This window comes from Leucopleurus acutus (genome assembly GCF_964270905.1).
Source record: "Leucopleurus acutus genome assembly, chromosome: 7".
In the NCBI taxonomy this organism is placed as follows: Eukaryota; Metazoa; Chordata; class Mammalia; order Artiodactyla; family Delphinidae; genus Leucopleurus; species Leucopleurus acutus.
Window position 1 is genome coordinate 47,559,262 of NC_139150.1, and position 21,968 is coordinate 47,581,229.

Here is a 21,968-nt window from a genome sequence, read left to right on the forward strand (position 1 = left end):
TGTATAGAAACTATCTGTTTTCTACTCTGACTTTCTCATGGTCAGGAAAAATAGAATTTATAGAAATAGTTTATGGCCTTTATTCCTATTCCTGGAATTTAGGCCAAATCTAAACACTCTGAAAGCTGGGGAATTACTTCTTCACTCTTCCCTATGTTTTAACCCTGCCTTAGTTAAAAGGTCAAACGTCAGACCAAATCTCAATTAGCTATGGAATCTAAGATTAGGAACATGCTAGGAAATCTGGGTAATTTCCAGATCAGTGATACTCAACCTTTGTTTCTCCCTCTGCTGTTCACAACCCCATGTTACTCTCATCATCAAATACAGAAAATAGTACAACTTAATTAACAGGAAAGTTAATGAGTATTTGGGGGAAGCACAGGGAAGAGAGGTCCTGATACATTCTTTTCCAACAGAGGATGTCTCTCAAAACTAGAGGAGATAGAGCTAAATACATGTATTTCTAGCTTCTCGAGAAATCTTCTACTGTACTTATCATTTAACTCCCTGCTCGGTTGTTTACAGTTCTGGTCAATGTTCTTTTGCTTATGCAAGTTCTTGAGTGATTTCATATCTATGGGACGTGTCTGTACTTTGATCAGGTGTCTAGACAAAAGCATGCTTAGGGAAAGGTTATTTATTTACATGGTTTATTATAAAACAGGTCTTTTTGGTTTTCACTATAAAAATAATAGCAAACTAAATAATTTTTATGTAAAAGACTGCTATCATAAATCTATAAACCACATGCCTAATCCTTTATAAAAATTCTCCCTGCTGCTATTCTTAGCCACATTCCTGTGGCTAGGGGCAGGCATAATTATCTTCATTTTGCAGATGAGAAACCTGAGGCTCAGAGAATTAAGAGATTTGCCTGAGGTCACACAATTAATCAGGACAGCAGAGGCAGAACCCATAAAAAGATGCCTTTTAGTTTAGGGCATTCTATTAAAGTTACAAGTAGAAAGTGTTCCCCTATAGCTTTCAAGGTTTTCTAAATAGTAAAGGAAAAAAGAAAAAAAGAAAAGCACAACATTTTGCAGAGTAAAATTCTGTCTATGTTTTTGTCCTATGTTTTGACTCAAATTCTAACACTGGTATGTTCATTGTTTTGCAAATAGGGCCAAACCTGCTGGCTTGTTCCTAAGGTAACCTAGCAGTATTATATGTTATTTGCTTAAAAGGCACAAAACAAAATTCGAAAGTTAGAAAAATTCATTTAAGAAGGAAAATATTACCTTTGCTAAGCAATGTTCTAAAAGAGGAGGATTTACTTTTCTACAATGTTCTTCACAGATTTTCAACACACTGACACCTAAAAAATAAAGTGTAAACTGAAGTAGTGAGCTACATAGGCCAACTATGTATAATCCAATTGGAATGCAAAAAGCCCTACTCAAGCAGCAATTGTGTAGTGTCATGAGGCAACACGTGTTTTTAAAAGCACTCATTAAAAGTTAGTCACAATTTGAGATCCTGTCCAACCAGTATGGTATGCCCCAAGTTAGTGATCTTAAGAGACAAACTATTGACCAACCATTGTTTAGCATGTATTAAACAAAAAAGAACAATGATATTCATTTCCTTCTAATAGCATATTTTAGGAATTTATGGATTTAACTCTTCCAAGCATAATAATTGGCAATGTCCACAAACCAAATGATTTTATCTTTTAAAATAAATCAGCATTGCATGTCATTTACTTGGGTACAGGTATACAAGGACAACTGCCATATTGAAGCTAGTTAATTTCTTCAAAGATAGTTGCCTTGTTCTGGTCACACTAATATATCATAAGAATAGCCTGTATATGCTGACAATTGATTGAGGAGTCAAGTCACAGAAAATTAGGTTTGTGCCATGATTCGTTTAGTCTAGAGCGCAGTATTCACATGTGACTTACCTAACTTCAGTTGAGAGCATTTTCTCATTCTTAAAAAAGAAAGATATTTTTGATGACAAGAATATAAAAAAACTAAGGGATAAAATTAAGGTGTGTTCTGAAGTGAAGGATGCAAATCACCTGTAACAAAACGCTACTACATTTTATTTCCATAGTTTTTTTAAAATCTGAAGTTGTCCTATAGTTCTTATTTTATTCTCACATCAGCCCTGTGTGGAAGGAAGAAAGTAGTATTGTTATTTATTGTTATTCTAATTTGTAGAGAATTGATATAACTTACCTATGGTTACAGAGAGTGGCTCAGTAGCCATACAGGAAGGAATCTGAAGAGTCTACTCCTGCTTTGCCCTGACTCCAAGTTTAGGACTCCTTCCAACAGTCAAATTATAAAATGTATCACAGGTTAGAAGTAAGTACACCATGTACCGTGACCATCTCTCTGCTGTCTACAGGAACAATTCGAAAAAAGTACAAGCTAGTGTGTACTCAGTACTATGCTAGGCATCGCAAGGATTCAGAAGATTTACAATACACAGTTCTTTCCTCACAGTGCTTCACATCTAGTTGAGACAAAAGTAATGGGCATGAAGGAAATCTGAATAGTAAGCAATAGTATTGTTAAGAGTTAAAATAGTGTTTAAAACAATAGATTAACTGTTAGCTTCTTCAAACTGGGCTTTTGGAAGGATTTGGATTGAGGGGTAGGGGAGTCACTGGAGATTCAAGGCTGACTGGTAGCCTTGCAGATTTAAAAACTCTATTGTTTCATTCAGTCCCAACCCAATGGGACAAAGAGAGGGAGTTATCTATCTCTACTACTCAATGACAAATTTGCAAAGGTATCACAGAATGGGGAAGACATCTTATGTTTTCAAAGACCATTGTTAATCTTGTAAAATAAGTCCTCAAAAGGTTGCAGATCAAAGCCTAACGTGACACACGGGTTTAATTTAAAACAGCAGCAATTCATCTTCTTTCATACCTTCTTTGTACTTCTACCAGTCAAGTGTTAAAACCAGAAGTGGGATTTATCCACTAGTAGAAGCAGGAGAGACTGTGTACAGATGGTCACACAGCCCATATTTTTCGGCCTTTCCTGAAGGTGTCAATAAAATTTCTAGTTTGCTCTTACTTCTTGTACACTGGTCTTAACTCCCCAGCTATACTAAAACACCATGAAGGCCAGAACAAGGTCTTATTTTCATCTCCTTATTGCTTAGCACAGACACTAAATAATGGGCACTTAGACTTTAAAACTTTAATGATGGGGACTTCCTGGTGGCGCAGTGGTTAAGAATCCACCTGCCAATGCAGGAGACACGAGTTCGAGTTCTTCTCCGCGAAGATCCCGCATGCCACGGAGCAACTAAGCCCGTGCGCCACAACTGTTGAGCCTGCGCTCTAGGGCCCGCCAGCCACAGCTACTCAGCCGGCGTGCCGCAACTACTTAAGCCCGCGCGCCTAGAGCCTGTGCTCCGCAACAATAGAAGCCAACGCAATGAGATGCCCACGCACTGCAACAAAGATTAGCCCCTGCTTGCTGCAACCAGAGAAAGCTTGCGCGCAGCAATGAAGACCCAACACAGCCATAAATAAATAAATTTATATTAAATAATAATAATAATTGTAGGAAATGATTTTTTTTTAAAAAGAAGAAGAAGCCTTAGTAAAATTTGACTGATTTTTTCTTACTGGGTAGCAAAAAGTAGGCATTAATAAAGGTGTCTCTAGAGAATCCCTAAGATGAGTGTTAACTACCAAGATAAACCAGGATTTTTATTTAAATATACCAGGGAACAGCCAACGAAATCATCATGTGAGGGTCAAAGAACCATCCATGGTTCAATAATAAGGAGTTTAAATTAGAGCAACAGCATCACATATGTAAAAGTAACCATAATATTCTTTCATATGGATGATAAATGACAACTTATCCCATATGACTATTCTAACTTTATTAAAAATTAGATCTAGCATTATGTCCTACAAGCATTCACGTTTACAGGAAACATGATATCATATTACTATAATGTCTTGTGATAAGGGCTAATGATGGTATATAAAACATTCACAAATACAAGTATATACTATGATGTCAAGTATATTATTCAATTTGATGACTTCAAGAACATGAGTAATTTCAAAACAAACAAGTCAGCCACCTGGTAAGACAGGGCTGAGCATTTAATAATATATAAGTCTTTACAGAACAACAAAGCATTTAAAATAATCCCTAGTTTAGCTTGGTATTTCATATGCGTGTTGTAAACGGCCTTCAAAACCAGGTGCAATTAATATAAAGCTACAACAGAATTCTAATGCTGATGGGCCATCACTGAAAATTATTATACATGTATACTTCTATCACCTACAAGAAGAAATACTTCTTTGTTAATAACATATAACTCTGCCAAAGCAAAAACAAAAAAGAAAATGTGTCATACAACTCCGTTCCGTAAGGACAATTTGAATAATTACATTAACTTTAGAATATAAATCTAACTATTCCAATTAGAAATGAACTTGATAAAATATCTAAGAAAATATGCACCATAAAGTTCTAAAAATGTAATTCAACCTCATAAGTAGATAAATTGGAAGACATTTAGGACTGAGGTTGAAATAATCAACTCCAAAGCTAAAGGAAAGTTCAAATTTACTCTTGATAGTTTTAGAAGTCAAAAATCCTAAAGGGACCAAATCAATCACTTGGAAAATCAAATCACACCAATTTCTTTCATCCCAAAGAAGGATTATATCAAGTCGTGTTGTACATTTAAGCAGTTAAGATGATCCATCAGGATGCTTGCCTACATCCACTAACACTATTTCTGTAAAGAAAGGCTGGTCATCCAGGCACCTATAACTCTCTCTCCTTTGACTCCAAAAGCCGTGACTTTAAGGTTATTTAAAAATACTTCATATTCATCAAGATAATGGTTATTAGAGGAGAGAGTTGTGGTGAATAGGAGAGGTCAGTGACATTCTCTTGATCTGAGTTGACTGGGTTCAGTTTGTGAAACTTCATTGAACTCTATTATGATTTTTGCACTTTCTATATGTTGTATGTTATACTTCAACAAAAGTTTAATAAATGAAAATGCTCCATATTTACCTTTTTTCACTTTTTAGAGTAGTTACTAGTCTGAGATTCCTGAATGAAGGATTCATACCATACTCATCTTTTGCAGATGCTTGCTACATAACAATAAGACAGATGTCATGTCAATAAAGACAGATGAATTAACAAAGACCAACAATCAATTATACAATGTCAATAAGAACTACTTGATTTGCATTCCTTCATTCCAGAGCACTGAACTGCTGCTACATATTACGTAGTACACCATGAGTAGTTAAAAAAAAAAATGCTTGAGCCCCTCCCGCCAGAGGTAGATGGCATTTGTGTATGTACACGTAAGAGAGAGAAAGAAGCCAAGACATATATACTAATAACTAATAAGACATGCACTATATGTGTGGTGAGAGCAATAAATGCCACAGGGAAGGAGTGAGACATTCCAGTGGGATTAACCAGGAAGGGCATTACTGAGGGCGTAGTACAAGCATGATGAACATCTTAGTAAGATGAAGGAATGGACCAGCATTTACAGAATACTTAACACTGCATGCCAGGTACCATGTGAGCATTTTCATAAACCTTACTTAACTTTCACAATATAGCTAAACTCACTAAGATCTTGACTAGTTAAGAAATTTATCTAAGATCACAGAGCCAGTACATACTAGAGAATTTGACCTAAATCTTTTCACTCTAAGATCAATGTCTTTCTACCACACCATGCTGCCACTGTCTTGAATAAGAGCTTGATATCTGTGGCCAAAAATCCAAATCTGAAATCTGACAAAAACTGACAAAAAAAATTTTTCCTACCCAATGGATGAACTTCAAAATATTTTTATTCTTCAAAGTAACTGTATCTGGGCTTCCCTGGTGGCGCAGTGGTTGAGAGTCCGCCTGCCGACGCAGGGGACACGGGTTCGTGCCCCGGTCTGGGAAGATCCCACATGCCGCGGAGCGGCTGGGCCTGTGAGCCATGGCCACAGAGCCTGCGCGTCCAGAGCCTGTGCTCCGCAACAGGAGAGGCCACAACAGTGAGAGGCCCGCGTACAGCAAAAAAAAAAAAAAAAAAAGTAACTGTATCAAAACCCAAACAAAACAGACCACATCTATGTATAGGAATGATGGCCTAAATTGACAGTTTTGGAATTCTAATTCACAGCTTGAGATCAACCTATTCGACTATCCTTTTTGGTAAAAAGGTCTCAGTCAACCATAGTCTTCTAACAAAAAGCCGACTACCAAAATAATGAAGTTATGAAAATTAAGATAATTTAACAGTTGACAGTCTTGCTGACAAACTGAAACACAGAATGTGAGAAAAGGCCAAGAATCAAGGGTAATTCTTACATTTTGGTTTGAGGAACTGGGTAAATAGTGGAGTTGTTTACAGAGTTGGGAAGCACAGGAGGAGGAAAAGGTTTGAAAGAGAAAAATTAAGAGTTCTTTCTTTGCCATGTTAAGCTTAAGAAACCTTTTTGATATTTAAGAATAGAGGTCAAGTAGGTAGTTAAATATACAACTTTGCAGCTTAGGAGAGAGGTTGGCCTGGAGTTCCAGATTTGGAAGGTATCAGCATAAAGATGGTAAAGTCATGGACTGAGCTGAATGAAAAAAACTTTTTCAAGACAGTGCTGGAGAGGCAAATGCTGCTGATCAACTGAGTGAGATGAGTACTGAGCATTAACAAAGATTTGGCAACACAGAGATCGATGACCTTGACAAGGGTGCTTTTAGTGGAATGGTATGTACAAAAATTATTTAAATAGGGATAGAACAAAATGGGAGGTAAAGAAATGGGAGATCCAGGAGCTTTTCTTATAAAGAAGAAAGAAGTAGGGTGGGGCCAGAAAAGAACATGGGTTTTATCTAAGGAGGATTTTTTTTTTAATTGAAATAACCCATTACAGATGGAAAGATTGATGATGCAACAGAACATGGACAAATGAGAAGTCTTAGGCCTTTAAGTCCTAAGATAGGCAAGAAGAAATGAGCTCTAGGGTGCAAGGAAAGGGACCAGTCTTAGGCAGAGACAGGCACTTCATCCACTGTAACAGGAAGGAGAGTGTATGGGTGTAAGGCCAACTGGCCCGAGGCAGGGGAACACAATCAGATTCACAGGTTTCCTCAGACCGAAATTCTCCGGACCACCCAGTTCCAGGAACTGACCTGGGGACTTTGCAGCCGGCCCAGCCTTCCCGCCTTTCGAGGGGCGGGACTAACGGTCCCCTAGGATACCCGAAAAGACCACCATATAAGGAATACCCTGCACCCTCCCAGATTCACCACACCCCTTTCCCTTCTTCCCCTATAAAATCTTGCCCAACCCTCGCCCGGGTGCGACTTCTCTGGCCCCTTTCTCTCGGACCAGTGAACCTCGCCCGTTTGTTAAGATCCGACCTTACAATGGGTACAGATGCAGGTAGTTTGGTAGATATGATGGTGGATAGAAAGCTGGATCTAAGCAAGGTTAGGAGTCTGTCAGGTAAGTACCACAGAAGGAAAGAAGGATAAGGGATTTGAAGTACATGCAAAAGAGCAGTTGTACTGATAGAACATGGTCTCCAAGCTAGATGAGGGAAAAAAGGACATGAATGAGGTGCAGTGGAAAGTGGAAAACTTAATGCACATGAGCACCCAGTGGAGTTAAACAAAATTATTTGAGGAATAAGGAAACCAGGTAAGTAGACAGTGGGTTTTTTTGTTGTTCTTTTTGTTTGTTTGCTTGTTTTAAGTTTATAAGAGGAGCAGTTACCAGCAATGAGGTTTAACATTTGACCATGGGAATAGATTTCTGAGGTGGGGGGATCTAAAAGCTGTGAGATCAGATGTTTGATTATCCATGTGGCTGTAGCAATCACTAAGTCTAATGACAGGAAAACTGGAAAAGCAGTGAGCCGGGTACTAACGAGGAGGTAAGGATGGATCTGGAGGGGAAAATAGTCTGATGGCATGCATTTCAGAAGAGCTGGGGTTCTGAGCAAGGAAAAAATGGACTAAAGCAACAAATGGGAGAAAGGGTTCTAAATGAGGGGTTGAAGATGTGGGGTGAAAAAAACATCATTACTTAAAGACTATAGGGAAACAAGAGTTCCCAGGAATAGTCAGGGCAAGAAAGTGAACGAAATTTTATTTTCAACACTGTCTGTTTGATGATAGTAAACTATCAGTTCCAGGAGGCAAATTGGAAGGGTTAGGGGAGGGGACATTGAAAAGTTCAAGGATTGTATCAAGTTAGGATCTACATAAAGCAAATGAGTATAAAATTTCCCAGCAAAAATGGCCAACTTGGGAATTCTCGACACTAAAAATGCAACCAAAACAAATTAACAAACACCTTTTCTAAGCTTCATGAGAGCAGTTCAGTATCTTTCCAATAAATTCCCTTTTTGCTTAAGTTAGCAACTAATGAATCCTAATGATAATCACCTGCATGTAGAGGGCCTTGCATACATAGACAAGTTCAGAAGAGGAATGTTTATTCAATTCATTCAGTATATTTAAGTGCTATTTGGCCTGGAGTGATAAGGAAAATCTCAGAAAGGAATCTTAGGCATGTTAGCTATCCGTTTATCCCCTTTCTCATTTCATTTCTTCCTTTCACTAAAGTCAATGGTGAGAAAAAGTTCAATGACAATTAGGCTGGAGTGAGCGGGCAGCAGGGTTGCTCTGAGGACAAACACAATTCTCTGTACACCTGCCTGTGACCTCACAAAAACACTTGTGCAGGTGTGGAGAGTCCTATAGCTTAAAATAACAAATGCCGCAGCAGTCTGTAACTGTCATCCCTGAGGTTCCTTGTCCAACTGCGCCACTCCGTACTACACAGTGTTTCTCCAAACGGAAAATGACCCATTTGGGGAAGAGTTAATATACATTACGACTTTCTCTCTCTCAGGTGAACTAATTTACCTAGATGAAGAATTCTGAGAATACTTTATTTCTAACAGGGTAGTATTTAACTTTATGTAGAAACAAGTGTTGACAATGTAATTATAAAATTTTATAATCCAACAGTGAGTATGGTAGTATTCCTTAACACATAGACCAAATCAAGACAAATTAATTTCAGTTGTCATTCATTGTACATAAAATGAAATGTCTACAACATACGGTTGATGTAGAAAAAACCAACTGTAGCAGGCATCAAAAATAAGAAACATGCAAAATCAATTTATTGGCTTCAAGTGGAAGCACCTTGGGAATGTAGGTATAATGAAATATCCCAAAACATGGATGAGATTATTTTGTGTAAAAGACAGGGAATACTATACTTCAAAACATTCAAAATAGTGAATATTCACTAGCACTATGACTTTTATTTAGTACAATACTCTTATGTATCATAATGCCCCGCACACCATAGATTAAATCACCTTGTCAATTGAAAAAGTATGTTGAATTTAATAAGAAGTCAATTGGGGGGAGGATACATTTAATTTCAATCCATGTAATAGACAGCCTTGGTGAAATATATCAAAGAGCACTTCCCAATCTGGAAAAAAGATCAAAGGGGGTCCCAGGTGATCTCCAGAATGCCAAAGATGGTTACCTTGAAACTACAGTGGAATCTATTTCTGCCCAGCTGCAGATTTGTTTAATGGCTACTCACTCATTTAAACCTTAATTGTTGAAATCCATTAAGAAATAACACTTATTCCCATGACTGGCACTTCATAACTCATACCAAAATTACTCACATCAGAGATAACATAAACCAATCTGAGACCATTTCCTAAATTACAACATCTTTGGGCTAGAGGAGATAGGACAAAGATCCCATATGACTTGATTCCAAGCTACCTGAACAAAATGAGCCTTACCAATAGTATCTTTTCCATAGCAAGGTTTTATTCATTCATCTTACAGTGTCAGGCATCATGGCCAACTAAATTATTATGACTCTATCCTGGAGTCAATCTAGGAAAAGTAAGATCCAAGCTCAGTAATCTTTTTTTTGTTGTTGTTGTTGTACGTGGGCCTCTCACTGTTGTGGCCTCTCCCGCTGAGGAGCACAGGCTCCGGACGCGCGGGCTCAGCGGCCATGGCTCACGGGCCCAGCCGCTCCGCGGCACGTGGGATCTTCCCGGACCGGGGCACGAACCCGTGTCCCCTGCATCGGCAGGCAGACTCTCAACCACTGCGCCACCAGGGAAGCCCCAGGCTCAATATTCTTATGAACAAGATCCACTTTGTTTTTTGTTTGTTTTTTATTTTTTGCCACACCACATGGCTTGTGGTATCTTAGTTCCCTAACCAGGGATCGAACCCACGCCCTCAGCGGTGAAAGCAGCGTCCTAACCGCTGGACCACCAAGGAGTTCCCAAGATCCACTTTGTAACGACCATCTGTATTTCTCTTACAGAGAGACAATATTTAACTTAAGGGTCATGACTGGAGTTTGTAGATAAAAGCTTAAAATATGGGAAAATATTAGAAGACAACTATTAGAATTAATTTGACTTATGGTTAGCTAACATATTCAATATGACAGAATGTCAACCTGTCATTTGTTTTCTTTCTGGAGAAGTTAAAAAAATAGTTTTCTTTTTAAAACATACTGATAATAGGTAGTATTTCTACAACTTCCCCAAACAAAAAGCAAACAACAAAAACAGAACTTCATGACATCTGAGTAGTTAATCAGTCATTCTGCTGTCATATCTGTTTATAATTGAGGTAAAATTTATATCAGTGTCATGCACAGACCTTAAATGCTCAATTCAATGAGTTTCAATAAATGCTTGTGACCTTCATGTTTCCGTCACTCCAGAAAGTTGTCCTGAACCCCTTCCAGTCAATTCCCCCACCACCCAAGGCAACTACTGTTCAGATTCTATAGATGTGAGAAACACCTGACTTCTTTCCTTCCACACAATATTTTTGAGATTTACCGACATGCTTGCATGTGTCAGTAGCTTTTTTTTTAAATAGCAGAGTATTTCATTATATGATTGACACAATCTGTTTATCTATTCTCTGTTGAAGGATATTTGTGGGGGGTTTTGTTTGTTTTTTTGTTTTTTTTTGGCTATTGTGAATAAAGGTGCTTGTAAACACAGAATCCTGTTCTGCTGTATAAATGTAATCATATCACCTTAAACTTAAGACAGCTTTCTGCCTAAACTAGGAGCTGAGGGTCTTGAAGGAATTAGCATCGGCTTTCATACAAAATGAGTGAGGAGCCCCACCCCTGCTCCAGAGCCCTGGCTGATTAGATGGGACCTGCTCCAACCAGCCCATATCTGTGATATGTGACACTCCAGGGGGCCACACTTTATGAGAATAGACTCTTTCCCCCGAACATTTCAAACAGGTAGTGTTTAGGGGTAGTGTCAATAAAGCTCATCTCTGTTCCAACCCTAATCTGGTATCACATTGCTTCTATTATAGACAAAAACACAGTATTCAAAAACAACAACCAACACACAGACACAAAAAGGGACTTTTAATTTACCCGTTCTTTAAGGTCTCCCAGCACAGGCTATACCTAATCAATGCATAGCCAGCCACATGCTATTAATATAACTTTGGGCACATCATTCACCTCTGAGTCCTAATTTCCCAAGATGCAAAATGGGATAACTGTAGCACCTGTCTTAGGGTTATTTTTGAAGATCAAATTAGATAATACATATCAAGTATTCACAGATGCTAACATACTTAAGTACATAGCATTAGCTATTATTAACAAAACTTTATTTCCAAAACTATTTAGAGAGTATAACCTCAGATTTTCCTTTTCCTTTTCCATTTCAAGGTAGTAACAAGAGTTGCCCAAAATGAGTGTGTTCCCCCCAAAATTAATTCACATTTAACTGGTATTATGTAAACCAAAGTCTACAGCCAGGGAAGTTTTGGCTAAATAATTTTTTTTAAAGTGCAAAACATCTAAGTGTTTTATGCTAATGTACACTATGACCCCCTAAAAGTGAGATCTAGTATTGACCACGAAATTGACTTCTGCCCTAACAACATCATGTGATCCTGTGGCTCTAACACTTTCAGACATGCTAGTAAAAACAATGCTGACTACACATATGAAACAAACAGCATCCTTAAGAAGATAATATATGCTCTTCCCATTTCATTTAGTTAAATGCTATCCATCCTTCAGACCTCAGGGAAGCCTTCTTAAACCCTCCAAACTTACTCAAGACTTCCTGCTAGATACTCTCAAGGTTCCCTTAGACTTTTCCTTCCTAGCTCTTACTGCCATTTGTATTAACATACTCAAAAAGATTATTTGATTAATGCCTGTCACCTTGCCCACCAAACTATAAGCTTCAATTAAAGGCATGGCTGTATATTATGCTCAACCTTATACCCCTAGTATCTACCACAATGTCTGGTACCAAATAACTGACATGGAACAAATATGTGAATACAAGAATTCACTGCAACTTTATTTGTCATAGTGAAAAATTGAAAACAACTCAAATGTTTATTAATAGGAAAGTAATTAAATAAGCTACTCTACATATATATTATAGAATATTATACACCCATTAAAAAGAATGAGCTTAATCTCTATGTTCTGACATACTCAATTTTCTAAATGAGAAAGGGAAAATGCATTTTATTTCATATGTACTATATTGTGCATAGATGTCTAAAAACATACACATCTAACTCTTAACAGTGACTACATCTGAAGAGGAACAGGCCTGGAAAAAGGTACTTTCACTTTTACACTTTATACATTTCTCTGTTGTTTCAATATTCTTCAACAAACATGTATTTCTTTTCTAATTAATTTTTTAAGCTTTGAGCAACTGCAAGTCCACATAAATTATCATATGCTTTATGCTTCCACAAAGCAAAAAAACCCAACAGAACTGGGGCTAAAATGTGGCTTTTTCTTGGTCCAGTGTTCCTTCCACTACACATTATTGCCTTTCCAATAAGGGACACAAGCTTGATATCGATACAATCAATATTTTAGTACCAAATGACTAGAAGAGATTTAAACCTACTCCCCTCTCCACCTCACCTCTGCAAGTCATGAGAGGGCACTGCAGGCCAATGGCCATAGAGGCTTCTTTTAATAACCCCAGTGACGGGGAGGTTACAAAATTCTAGTGCATGCTCCTCACTATTAAGACAATTCCCTTATATTGAGCTGAAACCTATCTCTTTTACTTTGACCCGTTGGTTCAAGTTTGGCCATTTGGAATACGAAGCTTCTCTCCTCTTCTGGAATATATTCAAGTATATGAAGACAGTTATCACCTGTGTCTTTTTGGGAGTGGGTGCTTTACTTAGATAAACTTTCCAATAAAACAGCTGTCATTATCCAACTTCTAATTTCAGTCCTGACAAACTGCTTGGCAGACGAGGAGACGGAGAACCATCATGTAAGACTATGTCAAAATAATGAGGTACAAGTAGTCAATTGTTACTACAATCCTTCAAGGAGAGTTACAGAGAATCATGCACATCTTACCACTCCTTTATTAGATGTTGCTGAATAAAACATCTTTCTGGTATAAAGCACAGGAATGAAGACAGGGTCAGATGCTTCTGACAAAATCTTGGCTTTAGACAGCTACACATAGATGGTTCAAGAATTTGCCATGAATGCAGCCAATTATTAGTCCTCCATCAGACAGATGAACAATCAACCTAATGATCTTCCTCAGTAAAATATTTCTTGCTGTTTTTGTTAGAACCTCCAATAACAAAGCACCTGGTGGTTCTACCAATGGACGAATGAGACTTCCTCACTATTTAAAAGAGACAAAGGAATTAATGATAACAGTGATAAACAAAATGAAACTCAGGAACTGAACTTGAGACTCATGAAAACATTTCAGACCATAATGACATGGTTGTTAGATAACACCAGAAAATACACGATGAAAAGTACAGGAAGTCTAGGACGAAGTACTAGAACAAGAAGTACAAGTTGAAGAAGTCCTGTACTTAAAAGGACAACAAGCACAGTAAGCGACACTGTAGCTAAATACTTATTAAAACTGCTTTTTATCACTTGATGAAAAACAATCAGCAGTAAATGCTTGTGAAAAAACTTAAGAGTAAGAATACAGGGCAAGATAGACATCTATTTGGAATAGCACAGCTTTTTTACTCTGGTTTACCTATTGATGACAAGCACAAACTTGGGAAAGTCTTCCCAAACGTTGCTCCAGGTTTTCCTTCTGAATCTGAACCTAATTAAGGGAAAGGAGAGGTCCTCTGAGCACCCAATTGAAAATATCCCTCCTTATTCTTCTTTACTCAACTGTGATTCCCTTCATCATAATTTATAATTATATATCTCTGTGCTTATTGTCCCATGACCCAGAAAACCATAAGTTCCTTGAAGGCAGAGTCAACTCTTTTGAACACTGTATACACATGCACATGGGACCCTGTACATGAAAGATGCTCATTATATATCTGTATAGTGAAGACAGAAAGGAAAGAAAAAGGAAGTCACTGGTTACCATGAACTGTCACTTTGGGACTTCCCTGGTGATGCAGTGGTTAAGAATCCGCCTGCCAATGCAGGGGACACGGGTTCGATCGTCAGACCTGGAAGATCCCACATGCCGCGGAGCAACTAAGCCCATGTGCCACAACTACTGAGCCTGCGCTCCAGAGCCCGCAAGCCACAACTACTGAGCCCACGCGCCTACAGCCCGTGCTCCGCAATGAGAAGCCCACGCACCGCAACGAAGCGTAGCCCGGCTCGCTGCAACTAGAGAAAGCCCGCACTCAGCAACAAAGACCCAACGCGGCCAAAAAAAAAAAAAAAGTTACTTTTCTTGCGTAGCCAATGTTGGGAAATTTATCACTTGTTGGACACTAATGATCCAGATCATTTATATATATCATTTAACCTCTCAACAATACAGGCGGGTTTCTCATTTGAGACCAAAGTAAGACTCAGAGAAATTAAATATTTAATAACTTGCTTAAGCCACACACCTAGCAAATTTGAGCTCCAGTTTACGTTAACGTCAGGTTTATCTGATATGATGGCGGCTGCCCCCAAGCTGCTCTTGTCTTCAATTATCTCCCCTCCATACAGCTAAGTGAGGAGGGAGAAATACCTAACAGCAAATTAGTAGCTGTATTCAACCCAAGACCTCTGGCTATCTATACAGTCTGAATTTCCTTCCAGCTTAAAGAAATCTGCTAAATAAATATAAACAGCAAAACAAGCAGTTTTGCATTCATCAAATAATTTGATTCTCAAAACAATCTTACAAACGAGAGAGAAATTCCCATTATGTTGGTGTGGACACTGGGGCTAAGAGGGCTTAAGAGCTTTCACATTCTCCCTACAAACCTATGGGCCTGGGATTTTCCAAAAAGAAACAGTGACTGCATAAACCTGGTGCAACATTTGAAAAAGACACTAGCGTCATAATCCTCGTTTTCCTACTGCAAATATGTAATCCAAATGGGAGCGTTCAACGACTCAATTTTCCCTTTGCATTTTAGGTTTGATGAGGGTCCCGTTCATTCAGTACAATTAGTCAAATGTTGACCGCCAAATATATTTACAAGGAGACAACACATCCAGGTCAAAGAAAAGGCTACACTGCAGCCAAAACTAACTCTGGGCTGCGGTCCGCATTTGCCCTGGCCAACTCCTCTCACTTCCTGAGAGCCAACTCCTCTCACTTCCACTGAACCATTCCTCCCTGGAGTCAGATTTAGTGTAATAGCCAGGTTCCTACCTTGGTCTGAACACTCTTATCAAACTTGTCATTTTTGAAGCTAAACGTATTCTGGTGCCTCTGAGGCCTGGAACGAGCCACGTTCCCTTTCTGGGAGCTCATCGCCGAAACCACAACCACCTCGAGCTGGGACAAGGATGATGCAGCCAAGCCTAGGATACCAGGAACTATCTCCACGGAGTTCACGCTTCTGTCTCTGACCCGGAAGGAACTTAACCAGCATTTCTGCCTCCGCCTCCGGCATCCCACGTGACTCCTCGCGGAGGTCAAAGGACACCTTTCGGCCCTTCAGCTCCAGCAAGGGTCTTTTACTCAGCCCAGTCTCTACCCCTCCCCATCCGCGAAGCCTCTTTCTCAAACCTGGCGAAAAATCCCACTTTCTTCGAAGCGAGAATTCCCCCATTGGTCCGAATGTGGCAGTCCGCCCAAGTGAAGGGGAGGGAAAACTTTGCTCCTATTGGCTCTTCTTTTCCGCAATCCCCGCCTCCTGCCGACTCAGCTCGGCCTCTCCGGGCGCCCTACTCCTCTGGGCGGCTTGTGATTGGTGGAAGTCGGGCTAAACTGGACTGCGTCCAACCCCCGGCCCGCTCGCAGGCTGGAGTCCGGGTCAGCCTTGGCACTTTCCTTCAGTCAGTGACCAACTCCTAGCTTAGTGAGCTCTCTGCTAGCCCCTGAGTTCCCTTCCAGCCTCCTTCCCGCCACGAGAGCGAACCCCGCTGCGGGCAGGCCGAAGGGGAGCAAAGAAAGGAGGATTAAAAAGAAGAAAGACCTGGCTGGGTCTGGGTGGTGTCTGCAGTGCCAGAAAGGGAGGTGGCGGCGGCTGCGGCAGCAGCGACCACGGCCGCGCGGGACGTGAGGCCCAACAGCAGCCGACGGCGGCGGCGGAGGCGGCCGCTCCAGCGCCTCGCGCCGAGGCCGTTAGTCAGCAGAACGCGAACCCGTGTGGAGGAGCAGGGCCGGCGCGAGGCGAGACTCGGGAGCGCGAGCCGGCCCCCTCGGGCGCCGCCGTTCTTGCTCGTCCCGGCGCCGGGGGCTGCCGCCCTCGTCCCCCCTCTTTGGCCGGGCCCGCCCGCAGGCCGGGAGAGTCGGGCGGCGGCAGCAGCGCGGATCGCGCCTCGTAGAGGACAGCGCGGCGGCAGAGGTTCTCTCCTGGCCCTTTCTGCCTGACGCCTTGCCTGCGGCCCTCAGGTGCAGGTGCGTGGGGCCACGGGGGGCCGGGGCGCTGCGGCTGGGCTCGGGGAGGGGGCGCTAGGCCCGGAGCAGCAGCGCGGGAGGGACGAGCCCGGGCCGGGCGGGGGGAGGGGAGCGGGAGGCGTCTTTGTTGTTGGCGACTGGGATGCCTCTCGGCGCCGGCAAAGGCGGAGAAGCCACTCCCGATCGCGTCTGGGTTTTTGAGAAGATTCTCTGTTGGTTCGGTGAAGGGGAGAGGTAGGAAAGTCTTCGTAGTCGGTGAGGCTGCGGGAGTCTGGGGGCGGGAGAGGGACGGACAGACGGACTGGCAAAGGTCTTGGGTCCTCCTTGCAAAGAAGGGCCTCATTTCATTCCTTTGCTATTCTCCCTGTGGACGGAAAGATGGGTCCAGGTTCACATTTCGCTCCCTGGCTCATTGTGAGAGTCGCGACGCCTGAAGGCTGTCTCCTGGATGTCCTCGTGTGTGCCAGCCTAGACTTTAGCTCGTTTGTGCACCGTGCTTGGTGAGTTGTGTATTCTGGTCCGCCGCCGTAGGGTGGTTTTCTCTCGATGGTTGAACTCTACTTGTTTTCGAACTCTAGGGTAGGCTTATCAGGAATTGTTTTTGAATTGAAAAATTAGAGTTTTTCTTTGGCATTTTTTTTAACCCTGAAACGAAAAGTTAGATTGTCAAGTTAGATTGTACTGTCAAGTTAGATTGTACTGTTGTGAAGGGCTTTTGTAAAGAAGAGAGTTTAACCCTGGCTTCTTATTCAAAAAAAAAAAAAAGAAAGAAATGTTCAGAGCTTTGATCCGTGGAGATTTCTGCCAACGCCAGGATATAACTTTTTTAAATGACTCATAGATTTAAGTCAGCGTGAAGTGGATTTGTTAAGCAGAAGGATGAGTAACGGAATACAGGGAGGGTGACCTTTAAATTTTGGCTGTTAGCTTACAAAAAGGTATTCATGTTTAAAACTTTTCTGTAATATGCAGTACTTGATCCGTAAGATAATTCATTGAATTCTTTTTAAGGCTTCAATAAATAAAAAGTTTGGAAATCTCGCGTCATTTAAAACTACTAGTCATTAGGTAATGAGTCTGAGTAAAAAATCAGGTACATGTTGTAAGAGCATTCATCTGTTTACATTAACAAAAAGACTTAAAATAAAATGAACTTTTCTCTATGAAGAGTTTGTCTCATGTTTATAGCATAAACTCATTTGGGTGATTTATCTAATATCTAATCAGAGCCAATATTTTGATAATTATCATAATTGCCAGTGTTCTAATTTGGGTGCCCAACTCTTTGGTTGGGAGTAGGGGTGGAGGCTTACTTAAAGAAGAGCAGTGGAGATAGACATGTTTCACCTTATAAAAGAAATAAGGTCCCTGTTGTGCAATAATTGCTATATTACTTGAGATCCAGGAGGAAACCCTCACCTATATTTTGACCTGTCTTTTCTCCTGCTGTAGAATTAATAAGGTTAATTGTCAAGGATAGGATTAGAGTTTTAGCAGGCCTAGGCAGTTTTAATCTTGTCACTTGCTGTGCAGTACTGTAGTTGATAAGTGGCTTGTTTCCTTGAGTATCTTTGCCCATTTTGAAACGTGCATGACATCTGACAAAGAATTTTCTATTTCCTGTGACATACAGAATTGCCTTAAAGCATTATGGCAAAGTAATGTTTTTGGTAGTTTAATGAACACAGAAGAACTAGGCAGTTAGTGTCTGTTCCAAGTTTTGTCGCTGAATTGGTCTACAGCTCCAGGCAAGCTATCCCACATCTGAGTCAGTTTCTCCATCTGTAATATAGGACTAATAAAATGTGCATCTGCTCACTATGTAGAAAGGGCAGTGAGAACCAACAGTTCCTCTGGTTATGTGACGTTGATTGTTTTAGTTAATAAGAGTACTTTCTAATGCAATTTTGTTTTGGTATCATGAATTTCAGTTCCTTGGTGAAGAATTATGATAAAGAAACATAGTTATAATAGGGAGACTGTCTATCCATATGCCATCACTTAGGAAGTGATAAACTCAAAATTTCTCCATTGTTAAGAAAATATAATTTGGTATCATATCTTTAGAATCAGTGATGACAAGAAAATAGAGTGACAGATTGACTTGCTTGGTTTGTTTACTGATAGATTTTATTTCTAATATATCCAAGGTTTTGCTCTTAATTCTCAAAAATTACTCCTACCTACTCCTACCTTTCCTATCCTATTAAAGATTTCTCACATAGCAATATGGCTCTCAAACCCAGCCTTGTGAGTTGGAGAGGAAAAATGATGCTTTATGACTTTATTACAGATGAAATAAAGCCTAGAGAAGTTCGTTATTTGAATTGCCTAAAGCTACACAATTTGTAAGAACCAGAACTGAGACTTGAATCTGGGTCTTCTGACTTCTAGTCCTGAATCTTTGCTTTGGAGCAGTATTTTCCAAACATCTGTCTAGGCCCAACAGTTTTCGCCAACTGAGGTGAAATGAGAAATAATATAGCAATGTAAGTATTGATAATATACAATATAATGAATATTCATGCACTCATTACCCAGTTGGAAAGTTAAAACTACAAAATAAAGCTTCCTCTGTACTTGGTACCCCTCTTAAATCCTATTCCCTCTTTTCCCCACTCCCAACCGCTAACATGCATCCTTCCATTTATACTTCACTACATTCCTTTATATCCATGAACCCTATATGGTTTTTCTTTGATTGGTTTTAAGACTATTTAAATATGAATTTTGTATCTGTAGCTTGCTTTCTTCACTGATCATGCCAAGATTTATCTATGTTTATTCAGGTAGCTCTAGTTTATTTTTACTGTCATATGGTGTGTGTTTCATTATGTGACTGTATCAGGTTTCTGTTGGTCATTTTAGTTGTTTCCAATTGTTTGCTTATTAAACAGTGCGTAGGGAATATTTCGGTATATGTTTACTTAGGTGCATGTGCAAGGCTTCCTCTAGGGTAGTGGTTCTTGAACCTATATCCCATTTTTAAAGAAATATTTTACAACTTCCTCATTACTGTTAAAATGAAATTCATAATAATAAACTTACATTCATATTTTAAATAAAGTAATGCCCTGACTAAAATAAAGAAGTAATTTATAACAAAGTAATGTATTGCATTGTGTCAATGCTCAGGCTCAACCACACTGTAATCTTGCTACCAAGTGTGATAGTAGACCAGTAACATTAGAATTCTGGGAGCTTGTTAGAAATCAGAACCTCAGGCCCTACCCTAGTGATTCAGGTGCTGAATATTAACAAGATTCCCAGGTGAGTTGAGTGCACCTTAAAGTCTAAGAAGCACTGCTAGAAGAAATAGTGGTAGTAGATACTTTGCACGGATAGGATCACCATGAATAGGACAGCTGCTAAAGCAGATTAAACAGGTGTGTTGAATTGGCCATTCAAATACCAACAGAGGCACTGATACTGATAAGGGAGTTTCTGAAATAACTAATTTCAGTAAAGTTGGAACAAAAATAAAAGTGCAGTCTTCTCTCTTTACACAACGGTTGCATTCTTTAAAATCTTCACCTATATTAAAACAATACAAATATACTTTGTGTTAAATTCTATTTATTCATATTTGACCTTATTTTTTCCTTCTGTTCCCTTAAATGATTGTCCAGCAGAATGTTCAAAACTCATGGGACGTGTCACAGCATTATCTTTACACACCAAGTGTGCCTCGTGTCCCTGGTATCTATACAGTAGTACCCCCATTCGTTACAACAACTAAAAAGCCATTATTGAGAAAGATTGCACTGGGATACAAATCTAGTAGTAGATTGCTAGAACACAGGGTAGGAGCTGCTTCTTCAACTTGATTTGATAACTACCAGTTTTCTCTCCAGAGTGTTTGTATCAGTAATGGATTAAAGGGTCTGTTTTCTCACCTTCCAGATACTTTAGACTTGTTAAGTTTTGACATTATGAGGAGTATGAAATGTTACTTCATTGTAGGTTTCTTTTGTATCTTTCCCAGTTAGTCACACTGTTGAGAACACTTTCATTTATTTTTTGGCTATTCATGTTCCTTCTATGAATTGCCTATTCTGTTTTTCTACGGGTTTATTTTATTGATTTGTAAATGCTTTTTATGTATTCTGGATAGCAATGCTTGGTAGGCTTTACAGATATTTTCTAGTCATTTGCATGCCTTTTCACTTTAAGTATGGTATCTTTTGGTAACTAGATGTTCTTAATTTTAATGTCAAATTCTTCTATGATTTATGCTTTTTCTCTTTAAAGGAAATCTTCTCTATCTTGAGATTATAAAGATTCTGTTATAGTTTGTTTTAAAAGTTTTACTTTTTCACATGTAAATCTTAAATACACATGGAGCTATTTTTATAAATGAGGTGTTTGTGAATCTAAATTTACTCAGTAAAAATGACTACCCTTTATACTGAAATTATTTTTATGTTAATGTGTGCTTATGAAATTATAGTGATAGTATATTATATTTAGTTTGTAACACCCCTTTGTGGCAAAATTAAAACTTGTTAACTCTTGTCATTCCAATTTTTTTTTTTAATTTGGATCGAACACACACGCCCTGCATTGAAAGGCAAAGTCTTAATCACTGGCCCGCCAGGGAAGTCCCCAATTTGACTTTTGTAATAAAAGGTTTGGGAACCACTGCTTTTAGAGTACTCTGATTCCTTTTTTCATCTGTGTCTCACATTCGGCCTCTAAAACATCACAGAAAGTGAGCAGGTACTCTAAGGTACTAATCTTTCATCATTTGCATCTCCACATTTTACAGTTTGTTTTATGTGTCTTGTCATCACTTTTTATTCTGCCTAGAATTTTAAAAATGATACTTATTCTAATTTTTTAACAGAATTTCAGACTGAATTCAAATATTTTAATGTTAATTTGGCTCAGATGTAGGTCCTGTTTTGTTTTCCCAGGAATTAAAGGTGAAAATGGTTAAACAAGTCCTTGTTACAGTTAAAGATGAAAAGTGGGAAAGGAAGAATGGGCCGGTGTCTACTATCAGTCACTCTTCTAGGTTTGAGGGGTGCATCTGTAAACAAAATAAACAAAGATCCCTAACTTTCTACAGCTTACCACCTAGCAGAGGACCATA

At 39.5% G+C, this 21,968-nt stretch overlaps 2 protein-coding genes across 3 annotated transcripts in view; one reads left to right on the forward strand and one right to left on the reverse strand.

Moving 5' to 3' along the window:
• Positions 1 to 15,843, reverse strand: part of LOC309963658 (uncharacterized protein C9orf85 homolog) — a 61,231-nt gene extending 45,388 nt beyond the window's left edge. The window contains exon 1 of the mRNA XM_082842152.1: positions 15,680 to 15,843. Coding sequence (XP_082698278.1) covers positions 15,680 to 15,781 — 102 coding nt within the window. The 5' untranslated portion in view covers positions 15,782 to 15,843. The remainder of the gene's footprint in view (positions 1 to 15,679) is intronic.
• Positions 15,844 to 16,298: 455 nt separating this feature from the next.
• Positions 16,299 to 21,968, forward strand: part of ABHD17B (abhydrolase domain containing 17B, depalmitoylase) — a 37,751-nt gene continuing 32,081 nt past the window's right edge. The window contains exon 1 of one of the 2 annotated variants that reach the window (XM_082842976.1): positions 16,299 to 16,873. The gene's annotated coding sequence lies outside the window, so the exon portion shown is untranslated. Of the gene's footprint in view, positions 16,874 to 18,958; positions 19,363 to 21,968 lie in introns of those variants that run through there. The other variant, XM_082842978.1, reaches the window with a different exon arrangement.